The following is a 24,554-nucleotide window of genomic DNA, read 5'->3' on the forward strand; positions in this document are numbered from 1 at the left end:
TACTTGTATCCCAGTTCTTTTAAAGTTGTAATTTCATGCAGGAAGTGTCACTAACCTAGTTGCCATTGGGTTTCTCGCTGATGTTAGCAGTGTGAACCTCCTCTGACCTCTCAAAGTGACAGGCTTTTGTTGCGTAACAACCTCGTGTTATGAACTTCCTCCCTGGAGATGTCATTAAGAACAAGAATGTTTGTCTTCCGCTTGCACCAAAATGAATATTCAGCTATTATCGCTGCACAGCATTCAGATCTGATATGAGTTTGGGGTTTCAGCTTGTAGAGAAGAGACACACAAACCCATTCCAGATGGGTTTTATTTACTGTCTCTGTGTTTCCCAGATCTGCCCCTGGCATTCTTGCTGTGTTTAGCTCCATGTACAGTTAAGGTTATTTTTCTGTCTAACTTGACACACGTCATTCAGATTCTTCCCCTAGCTTCTCTCCTACCCAGATTTACATTTGTTTTAACTGATGTCCTGTTCGAGGCCACTACATTTGTAATAACACTTCTAGGGTTTCTGTAAGGCGCTCAAGCCAACAACCACAAAGACCTGGATGGGATGGAGCTGTCAGAAGGCTTTCCATCACACACAGGGGTCACGTTTGAGCGAAGGTTTTCCTTGATAAATGAACCCAATTGGTCAGCTTATCATCTAGATCAACACCGTATGTGATTCACGGCTTGTCTTCTTTTCCCACGCAGGAGGCCCTGCAGAGAGGGTGGGCACCCAGTATGTGTGTGATATGTGTGAGTGAGACATAGAGACAAAGAAAGGGAGAGATGGAAATATATCACATTGATTATTTGAATTCCCTTGTTTATTGGAAATCACTGAATCCAAGGCTGATCCTTTACATTCCAAACATATTTACAAAAACGAGTAGGAATGCAAAGGAGCTCTCTGTCTTTGTGGGGGAAGCCTACTGTACGTCCTCTGATGCTCTGATTACCCTTCTGAGTATCCTCATCCTAATAATAAAGTTAACTACACAGGGTTCTTACGGTCATTAAAAACCTGGAAAAGTCATGGAAATTCAAAATGCTAATTCCAGGCCCTGGAAAAGTTATGGAAAACAATATTTTTCCAAAAGTTTGGGAAAAGTCATGGAAATGTAACTAAAGTTGCATCAAATATAATTTATATTTTATCTAATCGCCGAAATAGTAATACTATAATGATAATAGATACTGTATCGTATAGTAATGAAACGTAAAATGGTATTCAACTGTCGCGGTATTTTGCTTATTTTCCTGTTCCATGTAAAAATAACCCATTTTCAGTGGTACCGCTGAGAAAGAGTAGAGTTGTTTTGGTCATGTAAAATTAGGTCAAGGTCATGGAGAAGTCATTGAAAAGTCATTGAAAATCATTGGTGAAAAAGTGTATGAACCCTGACTACAGGAAGTAATGATTTCTCCAAATCATGCGGATGTTTACACTGCTAACTGACTGCGCAACATTTTTTCTGATTAAAGATAAACTCAGTGGAAGAAAAATAATAGTTGCATTTGTGCAACAGTGGGAAAGAGGAAGTGGAAGGTCCCCCCCCCCAAACACTCACACACACACACACACACACACACACACACACACACACACACACACACACACACACACACACACACACACACACACACACACACACACACACACACACACACACACACACACACACACACACACACACACACACACACCAAATAAGTCACTGCCAAGATGGCTGCTTGAGCTCCAGGCCTGCAGGGTTTGACCCTAAACATTTTGCCAGACACAATTTCTCTAAATCAGACTGCAAAATGAATCCTCCGACCCTGGCCTTATTCCTCATTCTCTCTTCCTATCCTCCTCACAGCATCTCTTGCTGTCTCCATGACTCACTTCTTTTTTTATTTTCACAATGCGGGCCATGGGGAGAATGGTGTGGGTTGCCTCGTCTTTCAAACTCCTCTGAGTTTAAGACAGTAAGACTTGTTTTTGAGGATGTGTGTTACATGAGTGTCTGGGGCTCCTCCTTTCAGGGTTATTGTGTTGGCAACCATGGACTATTTTAGGGTTGCCGTGACTCACGGGAGGACCATTTCTCTCCTGAGTCTGGAATGCTCAAACATCGTGGCTTCATTTCCGGAAAACACTGTACGCAAATAGAGCCATTAACATAGGACATCAAGTTTAATTGAGCAGGACTTATATTGAGTTTATTTGTTGTACTCCTGACCCCATGCTGAACTACGCTGTAAATGAAACAACACACCATCACATCATATTTTATTTAATGAAAAGCTATGATGACATTTTGGTCTAAAAGAGAAAACAATCATTTAGTAGGCTGCACTGTACAAAATAGAAAGAAGAGATTATGGTTCCAATGAGATTGGCATGTATCTCAAAAAATGTAAAGCCATGTTTTATTTAGATTAAGCCGTTTATGGTTTGCATATCTTAAAGCCAAACGTGGGATCAGCTGTATCTAACTTTAATTGCTTGTGTTGAATATATAGCTTATGAGTTGAGAAAGTAATTTCAGTTGACAAGTCCCCATAATAACCACGGATTTATTGTCTTAGAAAAGTGAAATAATAGGTTTTTCTGTCTGAGGCCAATAACTGCAAGGATTTATTTGAATTGTTCCCTTCTTTATAACTTTGCCTTATTTTGGTTTCAGAGTGCATTATATAGTTGGTCTAAGTTTCCATCATGTATAAGGAAAACCAAAACCAACTTCCACTCCTGTACTGTACTGTAAGTCACATTATACATTATATAAATCCATGGGGCATGGCAGCCCAGACCAGTGTTAACTTGTAACATGGGCATCTGAGTGTTACACACAGTTTAAAACGTGTTCCTACTATGTTTATGTCTGTGCTGTTCTCACAAGCGCAGTTTTTCAATAAAAAGCTGAACCCCAACCAATGTAGGTTATGGTTATTCTCCATTTTTTCTTTTCTCCAAGCATTCCCACCACTTCTTTCTTCTCACCGAGTGGAACCACCCACTACGTCTAAGGTCAGCAGCTAGCCGAGGTGAAGGCTGTTCAGCAGGGCTGCAGCAAACTTGGCAAAGTCTTGGTACGACTCCCTGCTGCTCCATGGGACACACCGGCTCCTTTGCCAAGTCTAATAACACATTAAGTGAATCGAAAGTAAGATTTCAGTTTGGCAGTATAATGCGGCCAACTCTCTCATCTCTGAGCAGGTCCTCCTCTTTGTGTGCTGGAGTGTGAAAACTGCTCTTGTTCTCAGATACTTTTTTCTTAGTGATTATTCTGAAACAGGTCAGTTGGGTGTACGGGCTTTAACTCCACCCTCCAGGTTTTTTTTCTCTTCTCATAACCTCACATTCAGTGCTTCATTAATTGTATTTCTCCTCACCGTCCAGTTTTTTTTCATTCTCCTTTTTTATAAGCACTATTCTCTGCTCCCTGTTTGTATAAGAACATTTCTCAAAGTATTCCGTGGCCAAGTTCAGGCCCTTGAAGTGTTTGGCTTTGATTCAACATGCCTGTTTTCTTCTCCATCCTCCTCTCCTCATTTCTCTATCTTCTCACTGAAGTGGGCTCCTTATTTCTCTGACACGTATCACCTTTTCTGTTGAACTTTAACATACAAGAACGCTGGTGTATTTTTAGTTGTGCTACTTTTTCTCTTATTCACCAACTAGTGAAACATAATGTGACCGGAACAATGATTGCTACAGGTCTACTTGAAATCTGTGTTGCAGTGGTGAATCATCATCATCATCATACAATGTTATAATTGAATTGTATATAATTCCATGAATGTCCCACTCAGTGCAAAGACAACAGGGGTGAGTTGAATACTGTCTTCCCCACATATCTCTCTCTATCCAAATGCCTTTAGCATTTATTTTATTCATAGATCTGGTTGGTAGTTTTGCTTTAAAGGATACAAAAGCAATGTGATGATTTAAAATGTATACCTCTTTCTTTCTTCCTCTGCACTCCAGCTGACATGTATTATGCTTAAGAAAGAAAGGCTGTTTGACACACGGGTTGTCTTCAGGCTGGATTATAGATCCCTCAAAAGACCAAGACAAGCTAAATGCTTATCTACAACACACAATATTCAACACTTAAACTGGAATGTGTAATTCAGGAAACCATAGAAGCAAAACATTTGTTTTAGGAAAAAAACGTCTCTTGAAATTCTCAAGTAATTAAGGATACTGTGATCAAAAGTGAAATGCAAATGTTACAAAAGCCAATAGGACATTTCTGCTAACCAACTCAGTTGTTTGATGCTATACTATTAATAGCACCTGAAGCATAGTGTTCGTGTTTTGTTCTCTTGTAACATTCGGTTCAGAAAACAATGAATGAGGATCTGGTGCTAGCTAGATGTCCATAAACCAGGAAGTCCCCTTTCTTTACACACAGACTTTTCCCCTTTTTAACATGTTTCAGAAACGACTGGATAGGTTGATGAATTGAAGCTTGACTGTAACAGAGATTCCTGCTCCACATGGCTTGTGAGGAAAACTTCTAAAAAAAACGTCATGACTTAATTACAGCCTACTTACTGTGGGTGGACAAGACTATTTTGTAAACACGCCATTTATCTGTCGTTGTTCATCATGTCATTAAATTAATCACATCTGTTGTATCTTGTAAAGTCAGTTAGCTATACAGGCATCCCATCAAGCCTAGTGACATCTTCCTCTGCAAGACTTTATTATTGCTGTAAAAAACAACAAACCTTAAGAAGGGCTAGAAATGTATACTCCAAGAAAAAATGAACCAGAAAATGAACAAATGGTTCAAATTGAAACTCAAGAACAGATTTTTTAAGGAAAAGATATTTGAAACAGCTATTCTCCATAAGCTCCACTTTAACTTAACATCTACACGAGATGATTGGTCAGGAGATGTTCGGGCATTTTTGTAGTTTTTCTTATCAAATAGGTATTACCGTAAAATTGATTATTTTTTGCATTTCACAAAATTTAGATATTAGTGAAGTTAAGGGTGCAGTGGAAGTTGGAGGGTGGAGGGTGGGATATGAGGAGAGTCAGGATGGGGAAGAAATAAACGGTTTTCAGGAGAAGAGGTAAGGGACTGAGGGATTGGGAGGACAGCCGGAATCAGCAGGCAGTACTCAGAGTCCAGCTGGTCCCTACTTCAAGGACCTTTGTCTCTAACACACACACACACACACAAACACACACATACCTTAATCCACACCCATCAAACCACACATGCACACACGCATGATAACACTCCCCAACGTGGCTCATTGTCTGCCTCCAATCTCTGTGCATCCTCACTCCCCACATCCTCTCCACCCACCTTCCCCTTCTTTACTTTTGCTGTATCTGTCATTTTCTCCCCTTCTCAATTTTTGATCCTCTGGCTGACAATGATGAATTCCCCTCAGCTGTACAGGACTTGGCAGAAAAAGTTTACTCAGCAAAGTTTTGAGAGTGAAGCGTAAAGAGTGCAGCTTTTGATATTAGTGCAAGTTCAACACGATACTCAGTAAGACAAAGTCACTCTTCCTCATTTAACATCTCCTTGGTCTTTTTGCATGGTAAGATTTTGAAGGAAACTACTTTAGTGTTTTTTTACCAATCTGATCATGTTCTCAGGGAGAGATGGTTTTCAGAAACAAATCTGGAAACAATCATTTGTATTAATACAATATCAACATGCATTACACAAGAGACATTTGAACCCATGTTTTAACATGCATTCGCACATGTTGGTAGTGTAAATACTGTTTTATAATTCCAGGGTATATAGTGTACAGTTCAACTTTAGAACTTTAACCTCAAAACTCCCAGAATATATATAATAATGATAATATGATAATAAACTCTTCACCCTAAGCCTCATTACATGCTAGCCTTTATGTGGAATCTACTATTATGTGATGACTGGACTGGCCTCAGACCACAGTGGGAATCTGCTTATGTTTCTGTGGTTAGGCCAGCCAGCAATGGAAACATGTATGTTCCTTTGCACTGAACCTATGACTCTGATGGAAATATACTATTCAATCTATTAAGATATGAATGCTGGTCGTCTTGCTCCTGGACCATCTACTGTATGTGTTTCACATCCATGTTGCTGCAGGCAAATGGAGGCAGAGTTCATCAGCATAGTTTCCTCTTTGGCCTTCAACCTGCCTCTCCCTCTCTTTTTCCGCTCCTGAAAATCGAATACATTTTTAACCTCGCAAGGGAAATCATAAAATGACTAACAATATCAGACACTATTTCCAGCATGCATTGCTTCACGCCATAAATAGTGTTAAGTATAATAAATAGGATGCATCATTTGTATAATAGACCATCGATGCTACTTATGGGTGTTCAATAGGACCTTGCAGCACCACTTGTGTTTCTACATCACATGTCATACTGTATGTTTCTCTGCTTCATTAAACTGCCTCTAAACTGGAGAGAACACCATCAACCTATCACATAGATGCAAGCCACAACGGGGGTACAGATTTGAAACACCTGGTTAATTGGACTAAAGCTTGTAGATACAGTCATTCAATTCCAAAGCCTCTATTGGTCCTCCTCTCCTCTTCTCGCCTCTCTCTTCCTCTCAACCTCGCTCCTTTTCTCAGGGATTACGTGCAGGTTACAGAGCTAGCACAGCGTGGATTAGCAGGGTCGTTCCTCCATGCTTGGTGCCTCTCTTAATGTGATTATGCATCATCAGGCTTGTTTACTGTTAGCTAGTTTATTGTTAAGACCTGACAAAAGTTCAGCCCCCTTCAACCCACTATCTGGTGCCCACGCCCACACACTCATACAGTGCTTAAGCTGTCAACCCCCCTCCCTGTTCATACTCTGACACACAAACAAACACATCATTTTCACATCACCATAGTATAGCAATAGCTCACATTTTAAGTGATATTTTCTTTTAAGAGACGGTACAATGAAATGAAATTCCTTGTACCAATAGTTAAACATGACAATCTTAACTATTAATGCTATGAAATTATCTATTTTTCATCTGAAGGACGCCATTAGACAGTGCAGTAGAGATCAGGTGTCAGCATGTGTTCCCTTTAGCTAGAGTCCACTATAGCCATCTTTAAGCGTCAAGCACCGCCTTTCATTAGTCTAATGAAGCCATCAAGACAGCCTGTTTGTACAGAGCCTGGTCTAGCTCTGTCAGACTTCCCAGCTATGCACTCCATCAGCGGTGAATGAGCCTCTGTGTGGCCTGAGGGGGTGTGACTTAGACTCGGTGTGTCATTAGCCATTGATGTTATTGGCTCATTATCTCCCAATTAGGCTGCTATCAGAGGTAGCTGGCGTTTTCATTACAACGTAGACCTCCATGATCTAACATAGACCAGTGCCGCTGATTAAAGATGGTTTCAGCAATAACATGTAGTGTGAGGTCTTTGAACTCTCTGTGATATAGTTAGAGCGGAGGTAATATATAACACAATGAATCTGATTAGAGAGCGCATGTCTCTTATTGCGCCACTTACTGAGGTTTAGGTCATACTGATTAATGTGTTCTTAATAAGACATTTTTGTTAATAATGTACAGTCAATTATGAAACAGAATAATCAATGATGGTTACAATTAAGCTTTCAAAAACACAATGGACCTCAACGTGGATTTTATTTTAAGATTCTCCATTTATAAGTTGAAGCCGCCACTGGAACATCATTATATGCACATGTACATTTGCACACATTGTACCCTATACACTGTGTGTCTGCTGAAAGACAAGTACAAATGTGATGTGTGTGTTGGGGGTGACACAGGGGTAAAACTTACACTGTATTTCTCTCTGCGTCTTCCAGCCATCAAGGGTGATTTATTCATTCCAAGCTGACATCCGCTGTGTCCCTAAATGTGTCCATGTAACCAAGAGTTGGTGTAATAGACCCTCCTCATTTGTTTCCTGCGCTTACAGCGACATGGTTCACCGTGACCTCAGCCTTGACATGTGCCGGTGCCAAGAACCATCCTTTGTAGCAGGTGTGCTTTTGAAGAGTGCCCATTCTTTTTTAGAGGGCATTGTGACAAAGATTAACATTGTGATTTTTACAGCAGAGGTAATATAACACAACGAAGCTGATTAGAGAGGTCATGTCTTTTTATCGTGCCACTTACTGAGGTTAAGGCAGAGTAATACTGATTAATGTGTTCTTGGTGGCACGTTTTTGTTCATAATGTACAGTCAATTATGAAACCGAATAATCAATGATGCGTACAATTACAAACTTTCAAAAATACAATTGACATCAATTTAGATTTAAATTCGATTCTCCATCTTTGAGGATAAGCACTCACTGGCCCTTCACCAGCAAAAGTATATGCGCATGTAGTCTACGTGTAGCCATACGCTGCACGTCCGCTTAAGGACAAGTGTGTGTGTTCATGGGTATGTTTTGAAAGACTAATCAGCTCTGTTAATCACCCAGGGTCGGTCAGTCTGCAAGGCAGGGGCAAAAAGTGTGTCTCCTCAGGTAAATCAGAACAAGGAAATAAAGTCCCACAAATGACAGGCCCAGAAAAAGATTATAGTCACCATGTTTGTCCTTCACTTTGACCATGGAATCAGTGCCAGCTGGGCAATTCCTCTCCCTCATGTTGTATTACTTTCTTAATTAATCTACCACAGACTCCTTAGAGTGATGAGATACATTAGAGTGGTCTGTTAAATGCGATCAATTATCTAGCTTTGTTTCTACAGAATAGATATGGGACATAATGAACATGTCTTTCTCATGTTTTGACTGACTGCAAGGGCATTTTTATCTAGAATTCTTCGTTTTTGTCTTTTATTCAAGTTATCACAAGAAAACATTTTCCTATGGGCTTGGACTTTTAAGATTGAAAGAATATTCATGTTTTAGACTCTCTGCTAATTCATTGAGGAAAGAAACAACATAATAAAGTAACTGGAAGCATGAATGTTGATATGTGTGTTCTTGGCGGCCTTGCCAGAGTGCTGTGTTTCTGCCTGTTTACCCGTTAGAGGGGTTAGTTCCCTGATCCGTGAGAACTCTGTAAGTGTCTGCCTGGTGATTAACTCCACATCGCAGCACAACGTCTTCCCCCTCACTTCATAAATGGACTTTAATTGAGGGAGCTGGCTCCTTAGCAGGGAACCTCTTTCACTCTGTGTCGATTAAAACGTCATTTTATAGCCAAAAAAGAAACACGCTCCCAATCACTGCCCTTGAATTATTGTTCTGTAGCTCGAGGCTTGTATTTTAAAGTCACTGAATAATTGCAATCAGATTATTCTAATCAAGTGCTGGAACAGTAATTACAGGTTGCAGTCATTTAAACTGCCCTGGAAGTCCCATACACACTGCTGGTGTGCGTATTAAAAGTTTATGTCGCAAGAGATAAATGTAATGAAGGGGATTTAAATCTTTTCTGCTACTTTTAGATAGCTTTCACACGTGCAGCAGGAGAGCACAAGCTACATATCAGCCATTGGGATGGCAACACCACAGGCAGTTATGGTGGATATTGTTGTGCCCTGTCCTCCTGTACCCTCAGTCAAGCCCAGGCATTAGCACTGAACAGTTCAAGCAATAGGACTACTGTAGATACGTTTCCTCCCCCCCCCCCCCACTGATAACCTCATCTGTGCCCAGGTCTGGATTTCATGTCAAGGCAAACGTTAGGTGACTTAGTGCTGTGCCAAGCTGTCAGAGAGGCATGAGAATTACAATCTGGATGTCTGTGTGACAGTGGAACCGTCTCTCCTAATCCTGTTTACGCACATCCGCATCACCCTGTTCCAAAACAGAAACCTAAGTGTGTGTTTTTGTGTGTGTGTGTGTGCTTGTATGGCATTCATATGTGTGCTTGTTTTCATCACTGTGGGAGATTGGGTATGTCTTTCTGACTACAGTATGGCTCTGGCTCTGTATGTGTGTGTGTGTGTGTGTGTGTGTGTGTGTGTGTGTGTGTGTGTGTGTGTGTGTGTGTGTGTGTGTGTGTGTGTGTGTGTGTGTGTGTGTGTGTGTGTGTGTGTGTGTGTGTGTGTGTGTGTGTGTGTGTGTGTGTGTGTGTGTGTGTGTGTGTGTGTGTGTGTGTGTGTGTGTGTGTGTGTGTGTGTGTGTGTGTGTGTGTGAGAGTCTCTCTATGTATTGTGTTAATGTGGAAGGTGTCGTACATGCTCTGAATGTATAATTCAATATGACTAATCATGGTGGTGGCTGCCAACCCAGCAGCACTGGCTGACAGACTGGGCCCAAAGCTAATTTGATAAGGTTACAATGCTCTTGAGCTGAGATTTAGATTCAGCAGCAGCGTAGCAGTAGCACAGCATATAGCGCAGCTACCTGAGATACAGTCCCAATCGACTACTTTGGGCTCCCGTCCACACCCAGCGTTTCCACACCTAATCCCTATTCAGTTAGCTTGGCTGCATAGAAAATATCTCCCTGTGTCTCATACACTAATCACTAAAAGCATCAAAAAGTGGAGCCCCAAAAAGGAATGGAGTGTAACATGATAATAATCATCCATAAAACATAGTACCTGCACCTCATCAAACACACAGAGGCTTATGGAAATTGATGGCATTGATGGTATTGATGGCATTGATTGCCATAACACAAAGCTTGGTGGCGCATTGCTCCCATGTATGGTGGGAAAACGACTCACATTTTAATCTATTTCGTTCCCCGAATTTCAGTGTAATTCTACTCTATATCAGTAAATGTCGTATCTTTGGGAATACAGTATTTTAGACAAAGTGGTTTAAAGAGATTGCCTGTACAGTATGTTGTGAAGGTTCTTTATGCTGATTTAACACAAGAGATTACAAGCTAGAAGCCCACCTTCATAAACAGTTTTTGCCATAGCTGTCAGTGTCCTAGCCTGCTGTTCCACATTACTATGCTGTCATTTTGTGTGAGAAAGTCTTGTCTCAGAGATTGGAATTTGTAGCCCTACTACGTAAAGGCTCCCGGAGATACTGTAAGTAGGCCCCTAAATACGTCTCAGATAATCCACTCCGGCTCGATTGGGTCTCAAGAGCGACACAACATCATTTTGAATAAAGAAAGCTTTTACTTTCTAAGTTAGTTGAAACATTAGTAAAGTTGACCAACAAGCATTAGAGGGGTGAGCAACACATGTGTTAATTAGCCATTGCTGTGTTTTCTAATCCGTGACAATCAATTATATGTTCTGCGCTTACGGAGTTTAATTAAGAAAACTAAACGGCATGTAATGTATATATTGTAATTCATAAAATTATATATATTTTTAATTCAATTTATTTCATTTTTATTTCATAATGTTCGATTGGTTAGGAGCATTTATTCAAGAGTGCTATTGTATTCAGACTTAGTTTGTGTGGATTAAAGTTGTTGCTAAATGCTCCAGAAAAGAAACCTGTTTATTTGAGCATTTCCGCCAAAAACGATTCTCTTGATTCTGACATCCTGTCTTAGTTTTTAAAATCTTGCTGAAGATCGTTGTCTTGACATTAGATACGTCATCATTTGGAACAGATACTGGGGACAAAAATTCTCTGTTAAAAGGATTAGACGCACAAATCAGTCCACTGCTAAAGTCAAATAAAAGGTAGAAGATATGACGAGAGAGCAAGAGGCAAAGGGTGTCAGCAAATGGTTAAGATAAAACTGGCAGGTTATTACACTTTTTTCCATTTCAAAGTCCAATATAAAATTTCTATTATAAGGACAATTAATTACCCCTGCCAAATGGCAAATGTGCATCCTTGTCAGGTGGAGTGTACTCTGATGGCCTTTCCTCAAACAGAGAATGTGAAGATTTGATCTCTTCTAATGGTTCTGCAGGAAAGGGTAATTACGGCATGGTCAAAGCTAATTTGCTTTCTGCCAGATGAACTGTTGTATTTTATTGCAGGCTGACATTTTAAAGTAATTATGGCACTGTTGACCCCAGACAATTTCAGTTGTAGCGTGGTCTTGGGTGATCCTCACTCTCTCTCTGTCTCTCTCTCTCTCTCTCTCTCTCTCTCTGTCTCTCTCTCTTTCTCTCTCTCTCTCTCTCTCCCTGAATGGAATTCAGAGGCGTAACAAGGTAATGACACGGACGGAGAGAGCCATATGGGGCTCCTCCATCCAGCTCGCAGCCTCAAACCTTCACATCATCATTACCCACCATGCATTTCACATTGACTTTGCATCCAGATAGAAATATACGCCACTTCCATGATGATGGTGATGTGTGTGTGTGTGTGCGAGCATGTGTTTTCCTCCAAGTGTGTGCATGTAAGTCAGAGTACATACTTGTGTGAGAGGGTAATGTGTATTGTCCTTTCATCCCTGGGTTGCATTCATTGCCCATCCCATAGATCAATGTATCGATGAGGGTGTAATTATGTGCCTCAGTGATCATCTCTCTGTTTCTTTACTGCACAGGAATTAAGTAGGCAAAGGTCAGTGTGTGCTCCCTGAAAATTGCCTGCAGAAAATCATATGGCGATGAGAGCAATTATGGATTTTTCTCCCCCTCTCAGGACATCCCCCCCCCCCCTCCTCTCTCTCCCTCATACCCTTTTTTCTCAGTGTTTCTCCTTTTGTCGATGAACATTTGAGCAGATGTCAATCGATGTGTGCTTCTAGCAACCTCCTTATTTGTACTGCAGCATCCCCCTAAATTATCTCTTCATTTTCTTATTTCGGAAATGCATGCCGGCACGGGAGTGCACACAGAGAACGTGTTGCCAAACAGTGAGAAAGTATGCTAATGACAACAACAGTAGGGAGATGCTTCATTACCTCAGAAGATTATGAGATAAAATTGTACTGGCAGCAGCATGCAGTACACACTATATATAATACACCCTTTCACCTATTCCTTTTATATTTGCTGATCATTTATGTACATCAGGCGGCGAGTTATGTCTCTTTTCAGTTGGTGGCAAAACAAATATGTTTTAAAGCCAAGTTGGAGTGTGTGTTCAAATATTCTAACCCCTGTAACAGCAGAGTCCGAGGTAGCCTCACAAGCTTTCAGAATCTAGCAGGGTTTCAATATAATATCAAAGATGGCATAAGACGGATGCTCTATCCACCCTGCTCAATCTATCTTTCCCCTTCCTTTACTAAACATACTCGTCGATCCCCTAATATCATTCGGAATCTAATAAAGACTGACACTTGTGACACTTCAAACATGTCGCCACCAACAGCTCCTGCCTAACAAAAGAGCCCCCAGCGCTACACGTTTTAATGGCGGAGCAGAGCAGGCCGGTGCAGCCCGGCCCAGCAGGTGTATCCCACACATCCTGGTACTGAGAAACACTCCCTCTCATTCAGCCTGTCACTGAACACAATGGCACAAAAAGCCCTCGCCTGATGTGTGCACAATGGCCACCGTGCACAGACGGGGCCTATAGCCTTATGATGCCCACTGTCTTAGAAGAAATGTATGCGTAAACATGGGATAGAGGCACTTTAAGATGGCAGTATTGATGATGTAAAGACAATGATGTAGATTAGGAGAAGTTTCTTAGGAAGCCAGCTTCAGCTTGGGATATTAGTAGTTTAAAAAATCCAAGCATTATTATTATGTATGAATTTAATATGTACACTTTTGATATTAAAAAGCTATATGTTGATATATATGGTGATGTTGACGTTACTTGAGTTTTAGATTGTTGGCTTTAATTTAGTGCGCAACAGTTATAAAGTTAAAATTAGCCAATCTGTCCACTTCATAGGAAGAAAATACAACTTTATCACTTTCTGTATGTAAGTGATATACGCTAGCATGTATAATAGGAACTACTGACTAACTAATTAAATACTAATTATCAATAAAATTACATACGTTAAGTCAAATGTAGACCAGCTTTTGTAGATTGTTTAAAATGCTTTTCGTCATTGTTTACTCTGCCTTCTGTATGATACTAAACAGATAAAAGTGGCTAGAGAAATGGATGAATAAGTGAATAGCAAAAAGTCAACTACATCAAATAACATGTTGACATCCGTGTACACCTTTGATGCAGTTTATTTATATTTATGTGGTAATTTACACCAACTCAATCGTTTTTTCTAAGGAGCCGAGCATCCTGGTGTCTCGCTGTTACTTTCCCTTACTGCTATTTCGGCTCAGCATTTGAAGATATGTCTAATACAAAAGGGTTTAGGGACCTCGACAACCTCTATAAACAATTGGGTGGAAGGATCAAAGGCAACACGCCTGTTCACTGCTGCCTGTAGGGGTTGTAAGTGAATATATACCCTGCTGTGCATTGTGTGGCAGAGATTTCTACTTCGTCTCTCAAAGAACACCATGCCTAATTATAAAAGCCTTGTCAATTGGCTGATACAACTTTGATAATATGAGCCTCCAGCTTAATACGCAGTACAATTATGTTTTCAAGAAGCAAAGCTATAGTTCTTGCTAATCACATTCACCTTAGTAATCTAATAATAACTCCATCCCTTCATTAGTATGTATTGAAGTCTCTGCCAGGTGATGGGCTTGTTATAGTGTAAAAAAGTACAGTAAGTGTAAAATTGTCATATAGTCCGAATACTTTCAGGAGATTAATTTTCGCTGAGCTCAGTAATTTTTTAATCATATCACGGATGGCCTTTTCTGCTGGGGACTTTAATTATGGATACCCAGACCCATTGTTGGAAATGCATTCATATACTATAATGATTACTTACAATTACTTCTTCCTTTTTTTTAACCATGTGCTTCAGAATCCAGGATGTGTTTTGCAGCTGTTTCTTTCAGCATGGCAAAAGTGTGAATATTCTCTCACAAATGTTTAGGGTTGCTAATGTCTTAATTTACTTTCATGGAGTACTCAGTATCTGGCAACCTTAAGGAAGTCCCTAGTGGTGACAAACTGTCTCACTGCTTTATTTGATTATGATGCCTACAACGTAAGGTATGTACTAAACATAACTAATGTTCATTTGTTGGACATGCTGTATCTGTGTGTGTCTTTTTGAGTGAAAGAGACATCAGTACACAAAAAGAGAGTGTTCACAAACAGGCTTAAAAAGGCTTGACAAGGAACACATTGTAGATATTATTTGTATTTAGGTAACACTTTATATTAGGTACACAAATAAACCATCAACTATTTGTTAATTAACATGCATATTAGCAGTATATTGGCTCTTTATTAGTCATTATAAAACACTTATTAATGCCTTATTCTACATGACGATATTCTACAAGTAATAAGCCATTAGTTGAGAGTTTTTCCTCAATAACCCTCTAATTAGTGCTTATTTCTTGCAAGTAAGGAAGTAGTTTGAAATGAGTTTTTGTCTATATATGCTCTGCTCAATATGGGCCTAATAAGGCTGTAGTACCACAAGAATAGTTCAGTCAGACAACTCACGTGTTCTTAATATGTTTCTTATAGCAGCATATAGTTTGAGTTTGGCGTCTAGGCTCGGGCGTCATCACTCCACAGATTTACAAAGAACATTGAGTGATGATTAGATAACTATCCCCCGAGCCTACAGGTGGAAGCTGGGGTGGAGCTGGGTCAGGCAAGCAGCAGCAACATGAAACACAGCAGCAGGAACATGAACGCAGCATTAGCAAGTGACCACAGCAGCAGCAGCAGCATTGCGAGGTAGAGGCAGGAAGACCTGGCAGCTTAAATAGAGCGGCATGTTTAGGAGAATGTGTTTGGTTGGTTGTCAGAGGGACGAGGTGCGTCACGTGTTAATTTATCATTGGTGCTCGAGTTGACTGCCTGAACATTCATTCTCCCATATTAGCACAAATATCATCTATTCTTATTTAACAAAACATGAAACCATAAGTGTTAATTGTGTCTAAATAACTCAAAATTAGGTATTTCTATTTAAGAATATGTTTTGGGGTATTGACAGTTCAGCTACCAATAGCAAGGTGATATTGACCTGTATGTTTCATATTTGCACATTTATATTTTTGTGAAATTTGTACTGAAGGTTAGACAGGAAACCGGGTACAGGAAGTAGGAGAAAGTGAACTGAATAGCATGGCAGTAGACCATGGATGTATAATAAGAACCTGCTACTAATTTTCCCTTTGCAATCTGAAGAGTAAAAGGCTCGAGTCCGTCAGAAAGCAATGACTGTAAGTGGAAGCCTTACGTATGGATGGTTAACTTGCGTACCTTAATATAAAGTGTTACCTGTATTTATTGAAATTGTATTTCTGCTTTCTCTCGCTCGCTGAAAGATAGCACGTTGTGATTAGCATTTACATTTTCAAACTAAATTAATTAATGAAAATACACATACAGTAGAAATGCATGCAATAAGCATAGCTGAACTTAATTTGAAAATGTGTATTTGTTTTATTTTTTCTTTCATGTTTCCGAAACAATGGAAACCAAAAACAAATTGATTATGAATATCAGTGTTTGTAACATTTCCCTGAGGCTTTGACAGATAAAGGTTTTATATTCTTCATGCTTTTTGGTTTCGGGCTATTCATTCAAGTGATTCAGAAAGGCAATCTCATGGCCAGTTTTTAGCTGGAGGTGTCATGTTTCAGTGGGCTTAATTAAAACAACTTAAGGTGATAGGAAATGAACTTGTATGACTCAAATTACAACATCTAGTCACATTACCATGTCAATGATATGTTCCTTAAGCACTTGTGGATCATGCTGAGGTTACAGGTTGGATGGTGTCTCTTGAGGTGATGATGATAATAATATGACTTTGATAATAGGCTAGACTTGTTCCGGCCTGTCTGGTCTTGAATGTGCCTTCGAGCCCCCCCTCCTGATCGCTGTTGGATTAGCTTCTTAGTAAGAAAAAAAATGGCTCCTTAATTCATCATGCAATCAACCAACCATATAATTTAAATACTTCTCTGGGAATTAGTGTAATGTTATGATAATTGCTATACAATTCAGTATAATAATTTTCCCCCTGGTTGAAATTACTCAATTTTTCACCGTAAAGGTGGATAATGTCAGGATTTTAATTGGTTTATAGATTATTTGAAAGAAATTGTAAGTATGTTTTTGATGTATCATATTGGAAATGCTGAAATCCATTTGTTCCACATTAAAAGCCGTAAACCTCAAATATGGAAACATATAATTTCTGGATATTTCACAAAGATGAGGCAAAACCATGAAAGGTGAATATGTGAATGCCTCAATGAAGCAACATTGCAGATTATTCAATGTTGCTGTGGTCTGAACAGATGAGTCTGTAGTGAAGCACATGTTTGAGTCAAAGTTTGAGTTGAAGGAAGTCATGATTTCCATTTCCTGTTTTTGTTTCTTTGTGTGTTTTTACATCCAGGTCATCACCCTGTTTGCAACACATCCCCTTCCTTTGCCTCAGGGCAGATTGTGTACACACACCAACAATATCCGTGACGTCGTGTGCCTGGCTGCTTTCGTGTATATGTCCACAGTGTGTATAGTGGGGGCAGGGGCATTGCTTTCACAGCCCATCACCTTCACTTCCACACCCAATTTGTCATGAGTGTCACGCGTCAGGGTGAAAGCTGAGGAAGTCACCACAAGAAAATGGCTGCTTCCACATCCCAAATGGGGGAAGAGAAGGGGCAATAGCTCTGGAAAGGTGGCGGTGGTGTTGCACCTAAAGCAACACAGTGATAATGGAACAACCAATAAATAAATAAACACACAAGTGCCCTCTCCCCTGACTGTGTGAAAATGCATGGCAACAAATCAACATCCTCCATCAGTATCCTGAAAAGATCTGCTGCTCTGGAGTTTTCCCCGGTGATGCTCGGAGGCAATGCTAAGTGAGTGGGTGTGGTAGGTGACATGGCTGCCAAGGCTGTGACTCTGACTGATGAGCTGTGCGGTTGGTACTGGGCATCTATAAACATCTGCCCCGCTCTTGAGTGACAGGTCATTAGCAGTTTAATCAGATTCTAGCGTCAGTGCTGGTTGTGATTATTGGTTCATACTAGCCCCTCCCTCACTCTGCATGTAATTACTGCTTTTGATGGCTTCTCCTGTCTTTTTGTGTTTTTCTTTGAGCTTCTTGGAGTCAGGCGATTTCAGTGCAAACTGTGAAAAGTGCTTGCACATGTATTCACAACATTATTATTATTTTTATTATTAGCAGAAAAAGCAAGAACAAGTGCAACACGGTGAAAGTGCAACACGGTGAAATCGCACCACCAAGAGCCTCACGACTGTGCTTCGTCTTTCAGTTGTCTTTGTACTGTCACATTTCCATGACTTTTGTGTTGGCCTAAGCCGAGTGGTCAGAAAAGCCATTACAGAGGGGTAAGGCTTGTAGCTGGAGGATTATGGACTATTGAAGTCTATGTTCGTCTCATGCTGGAAACTATCAGTGACATCTTCACCTGTTCAAATCCCACTGCATTAGAGCCTCCACTGACTGACCTGCTGTACAATAAGGGCACCAACTCAGACACCGATGCCACGAAGCTTCACAATTTACAAAATAGCTCTCTGTAATGGCAAGAACTACCATTGGATGATAGATTAAAAACTTTTTTTGCATTTTGGAATGGTTTGGTTTATTTAAACTTGAAGTACTTTCATGATTGTGGCTTTTTCTATTTGTATCTGCATGGTTTATTGGACGTAAGTTGCTTTGGACAAAAATCTTTAGCAAAAAGAAAATGTAGCGCTAATGTCGTAATATTTGAATAATGTTTTTTATCTGATATTTGATAATATTTAAGAAGATTATTTCCCATTGAATTATTTGTATTGTATTCATATAAATAATTCTATTTTTTCTAAAAGTTCTACTAATTTATGTTCAACCGGTAGCTTTAGCCCGCACAGGGAGTCATTAGTTTGCAGCATTGTGTGATTTCCATATTCCATGCTGAGCACTCAAGTATAACTACTGGAAACAGATTGAAAAAAAATCATCAAACTGTTAACATTTGGAAAGTGTGTTGGGGCATAACATGGACTGCAGCTGAATACTGACTGGCTGACGAGAATATTAGCTCTTGATTGACACATGTTTTATTTCGGTACAATGTTCTCATTGAGGAGTCCGGCGTGAAGCAGGGATGGGGGGCGGGGGGGGGGGGGGCAAGACGTCAGGGATCCAGCCTGATTCAAAGCTCCTTCTCTGAGAGATAGCTCAACAAAGTCAACTCCCAACAGCTACAGGGCAGCAAATAGAAGGGGACCTAAGGCCGGAACAAAAACAATGATAGGTTAACTAGTGGTTGTGATGGCGTACGTCACCAAATAGAAAAACCTATCACTTTGAACTCATTATTTTAAGAGTCAGAAAACTAAAAAACATGAGCTATGTAAAATGAAATTGTTGAATAACAGGTTAAGTGTTAGAATGAACGTTTTTTTTACCTCTGTTTTCCGAAGATGACTTAATTTGCACAGGAAAAGCTGGACTCTCTCTGAAAGGCTACCTCCCTCCCTCTCTCTTTCTTTCTCTCCCTCCTTCTGTGCTTCTCTCCTTCGCTCCTCTTTGGACTGTACCGTGACCTTCATTGGCGTTCCACCTGCAGGAAGCCATGTTTGATTCTCTGTCCACAGAGACGCCTGCTTGACAGCAGAATGGTGTCATAGGACCGAGTGGAGGAATTTCTCTTTCTCTGTCATCATTAAGGGCTTCCCCCTATGGTGAGGGGGATGAAAAGTACGATTTAATGTTCTCTGGAGAGTGGCAGCAGAAGAAAAGCTCAAAGCCCTGCATGCTGGTTTCTGAGTGGGTCACTCCAGCCCTTGCAGCGAATGGGATGTCCCTTAGGAATTTGCCATAGACCGGCCTGAAAGGCGGGGGATTAAGACCCTTTTAAGGATGGAAATGTAACAAAAGGAGCACTTTTATGATGTAGCAGCATAAAATGAGGGGGTCCATTGTGTAACTGATTGCAAAAGATCTTTGAAACAGGCGGCCTTGCACTGCATGCTCGCCTGGCCCAGTGGGCTTTAACGGCTTGTACAAAATGACTTGTCTACATTAGGGACAGAGTGGCTCTCGTTTAGGAGGCAATGTAGAAGATTATTAGTTTGTTTCCATTTTCACCCTTTGCTCCTCCCTCCCTTTCCCTGTCTCTCTCTCACTCACTCCCTCCTCTCCGTCTGCTATCAATGCTGGTTGAAAGTGGCGACAGAGTCCCAGTGAAAGTCGGTTAATTTAGAGCGAGAGAGAGAAGGTAATTAGCATGCCCTCAGGCGTGGCTAAACTAGAATAGGAGGCACCTAGTATGGCTCAGATGTGAATGGGAAACACCATGCTTGGTTTTGAGGCAATGACGACCAGATGCTGTGACTGTGCTCACTGCAAAAGCCAATCCTGTGAGAAAAAGGAGCTGCCAAGGCAACGTCACCACACAGGCAAATATAATTGTAACTGGATGCTAATTGTATGCTAAGAGTGTGGTGTCAAATGTCACAAATTAATCCATCAGTGGTTTTATTATTGATTGTTAGTCATTCTGAGGATAAATCATTTGACATTCTTATCAAATATTTTAATTTTACTTACAGAATAAAAATGAGCTGGAGGAGGAGGATCCTTTGTTTTAGGGTTACATGTAAATGAACATTTTATTTGTTATTGTACAAACCCCGCACTATTTTTTTTGAAACATTTAATGTTTTATTTCTGTTCATTTTGACTAAATGACAAAAAAAAACACTCTTGCTTTGTTTTAAAAATGAATGTATTCCCTGGGGAGCATAGCATCTAATCCTTGAGCTTCACCAATCTGACATGCGCTGACATGCAGTGGGGCATCCTGGAGGCACCTGTAGCACATGGCAGGAATAAAAGCCCCTCTTTCTTACCACATATCTCTGCTCAAAGTCTCAAAAGGTGTCAGTATTTAAATGATAACATATTTTGAAATAGGTAGAAGGTAGAAACTCAGGAGAGAGGCCAGTGAACACTAGAGGGGGAGCTTACCCATGATGCAGCCTGTGCTGGGCTGACAGAGGGAGCTGTTAGGGCCCCACCACATGCACGCCTTTTATCACCCCTCCATCCCTCCTCCAACTCCAGCACAGGCAGCGGGAGACCTCCAGGGATCAGAGGTCAAGGGTCGAGAAGAGCGGCGGGCCTTTTTTATTGTCATTCTCCCAGGAACGCAAGGGGAACTGTTTGAGTGTGTGCGTCTGCGTGTTTGTTGAGTAAAAGAAAAGTCAGTACGTTATTTTTATTTGTATTTCTTACTTTTATGATTGCGTCAATAGAATAATATTTAAAATACATATATTTATGTGAGGTTATAATTACTTCAGCAATAGATATGTTTGCACAGTACGCGAAAAGGCAAAGTTGTGGACAGAGGTGTTTGGAGAGGGGGGGGGGGGTGGACTGGCTGCTGAGTTTGTAAGTAGGGGGAGAGAAGTTTAGGAGGCCTCACACTGTGATATGGAGCCCTTAAAAGGCCTCTGGAGGGAGTGTAATATCAAGAGCAGGATTATTCCCCAATCCCTCTTCTCCTCCCCCTACTTCACTCCCCCTCTTCTTCTCCTTCTCTGCTCTCTTCAACTGACCCTCATCACCTCCCCTCTCACTCCTCACATCATTTAAATGTCTAAAGAGTAATTGAATGAATTATCATAAAATTTTGACAAATTCATTGACTCGGCAGGCTGAGTGAGCCAAACGTTTCCTTCCATTTGCGTCTAATAAGACATGACATTTGAGATTAGTTTATGTGCTGGTTAGACCTTTTGCCTTTTCCCCTGGTTCCAGAAACAAAAGGCCAATAAGTGTATGAGTGGGTAAATCTTAAATGCAACACAGATTGCAGTATTTTAAGGGCAATGTGGTGACTACAGCCTGAAACGTGGCTTTTATCCATTTTGCACTCCTACATATTCAGAGTGCGCTAGATTTTTTAAAAACTTGTTTTGAACAAACTGAAGCCAGTAGCAAAGTGTAAAAGGAACTGTTGTGAGGGATGGAATTTAGCGCTGCACAGACTGTTCTCTCTGACCTCGGTGTTCCCACATCAAAGGGCCTCCCCAGCCCACTTCCCTCAACGCGAGCTGAAAAGAGGTCTTTAGTGCGGAGGCTTGTGTGTGTGTGTGTGTGTGTGTGTGTGTGTGTGTGTGTGTGTGTGTGTGTGTGTGTGTGTGTGTGTGTGTGTGTGTGTGTGTGTGTGTGTGTGTGTGTGTGTGTGTGTGTGTGTGTGTGTGTGTGTGTGTGTGTGTGTGTGTGTGTGCATGAATGTGTTGCTCTGAAACCTTCAGGCTGCCTTGCCTGCTGCCAATATGTGGTGCTAGATGGCAATACCAGGTTTTTAGGATTCAACTGAAACTGTTTGTACTTGGAAAGGGAGTGGCGAATGTAATACTATTTTGTGCATTTTCCTTTAGGAATTTTCCTTTTCAATTATTTGTATATATGTTCAAATAAAGCAACAAATAATAAATTAGGTTTTTGAAAGCAGTTCCAGCTCACTAAAGTTCATTAAACACACATGCACCTTAATTGAAGAAAGAGGTTGGAGGTTAAAAAGCAATGTGGCATTTTTTGAGGAGTTTCATGCTTTTCTCTTGCTGGTCACAGCTGTGTCTCCTCTGCCTTTTGATGAGGGCAAGCAGAGAAAAATCTGCTGAGTGTGGGGGTCATACGCACAGGGCGTTGAGCCCCTGCAAAAAATAAATTCAGAAGACACAAAGCAGCTCAGAAAAACGCATACGTTGACACACACATTCAGGCGACGCACACACACAAACTTAGTGTAATGATTCTTGTTAGAGCCACTTGTTCCTCGAGTGGAATTGTTTGTTAGAGGCAGTAGCTCGGGCGTTTGCCGTGACGGGATGAAACGGCCTGCTTCCATGCCTCCATGCGATGCAACAGCTGTGCCTGCAATGGGCTGCTCGCACCCCCCACCCTCAAAATCCCACACATGTACACACATAGTCCATGCATACACATTCATATTTTCACACCAAATGCAAAGTGAACATCACACTTATATCCTACAATAAAAATATGTTTCTTTCAAAAACATGAACACCTTCCCCTCCACCCACCACACAGACAGGACACCCAGTACTCTGGCTGGGTGAAAAATGTGTATTTGCTGACAGGCAGAGAGGGCCGCCACCGTGTGCCCCATCCGGCTGGCAAACGGCTCGATACATCATGGAGCGCTCCTCTCCTCCAGCCCCGGCTCTATTCCTGGGCCAAATCGAGCATGTTATTCTCCGCTCACATCTGATTTCCCCCAGCCACCCTGTGACGGAGGATTCTCTTCTACTACAATGGAGACAGGGAGAAGGGGGGGGGGGGGAATGGGAGAGCAAATCTGGACACACGTTCCTGCACACACACACACACACACACACACACACACACACACACACACACACACACACACACACACACACACACACACACACACACACACACACACACACACACACACACACACACAGTCCAGACAGTGAGACCGACAAAGACAGCCACACGCCCTAATAAGCAAGCACGGACACACACAGACACACACACACACACACACACACACACACACACACACACACACACACACACACACACACACACACACACACACACACACACACACACACACACACACACACACACACACACACACATAAACTCGCTGACCTCTGTGCTTGCCACCACAAGGCTGCCACTGATCTTCAAATACGGCAGAGCATCAATCAGTTCGTGACTGCCTTTTAGTGTCATTTTTCTTCCTTCCCCTGGCTTTTTGTCCTCATCCTCTCAACCTTTCCTGTGCTCCTTGAGTATTCTTACAGGCGTCTGCTCTTTCTGGCTGAGCCTGCAGAGCATAGGTCATACTTAGTTTATCTCTCAGCTCCCCCTCGCATATCAGGACTGTAAAATATCCCAAAGAGATAGAGCCGGATAATGTATGTAAATCCAAATTGTTGTATCTCAGGCACTTATTTATTCCACTTTTTTATGGAAATCTTTTTTGATTTTTTCCCCCTCTCTTATCCTAACCCTCCCCCGTCCTGCCTCAAAGTCTCTCTGCATCATAAACTTGAATGATACACAACTGTTTCATCCTAGGACTGTAACCCGTGATAGAGAAAACCTTTTGAATCCTTTCTTAACATAAACTTAACATTTCCTAAGGAAAAATACTGAACAGATATGATAATTGTTCATGTTTACACACTATTAATTATACTTTATTAGTCATTGAGCAAATACATTTGTTTCTCTGCTGTTCCACAGAACTTTATTTTGATCACAAACTAATTAATACATGAATGTTTATTCCTCTCATAGATATTAGAAATGAATCACAATATTTTAAGTCTCGTTCTCATTTCTGTGCAATCTTTCGAGCTGCATTTCCCTGTTTATAATATCAACTAATACTCCTAAAATTGAAATCCATTTGCTCAACAGTGCTTCAGCTGTTTAAATGTGCATTCCTTGGTTCTAATTTGTGGTCTTGCTTTTTTTCAACAACTCAATAATGCTCACATTCAGAGCCCAATTAAGTGTGACTGTGTTTATTTTTAGCTTTATAGCAAATGAATTAAACTTCTCAGTGGAAGACTATTAGACATTCCCTGGCAGCAGCAGCAGCAGCCTGCCAGCCAGCCAGCTCGCTGCTTTGGGAACGTCAGCGCTCTGAACACTCACC

At 41.0% G+C, this 24,554-nt stretch overlaps 1 protein-coding gene across 2 annotated transcripts in view; it reads left to right on the plus strand.

Annotated features, from left to right (window-relative positions):
• LOC307043356 (uncharacterized protein) overlaps positions 1 to 24,554 on the plus strand; it is a 283,918-nt gene that overhangs the window by 172,622 nt on the left and 86,742 nt on the right. Inside the window, exon 6 of one of the 2 annotated variants that reach the window (XM_079687742.1) lies at positions 17,252 to 18,922. The exons of the other annotated variant lie outside the window; for it this stretch is intronic. Within the exon in view, the coding sequence (XP_079543868.1) occupies positions 17,252 to 17,328 (77 nt within the window). The 3' untranslated portion in view covers positions 17,329 to 18,922. Of the gene's footprint in view, positions 1 to 17,251; positions 18,923 to 24,554 lie in introns of those variants that run through there. 2 annotated transcript variants of the gene reach the window in all.

Source organism: Notothenia rossii, assembly GCF_949606895.1.
Source record: "Notothenia rossii genome assembly, chromosome: 6".
NCBI classification, from domain to species: Eukaryota; Metazoa; Chordata; class Actinopteri; order Perciformes; family Nototheniidae; genus Notothenia; species Notothenia rossii.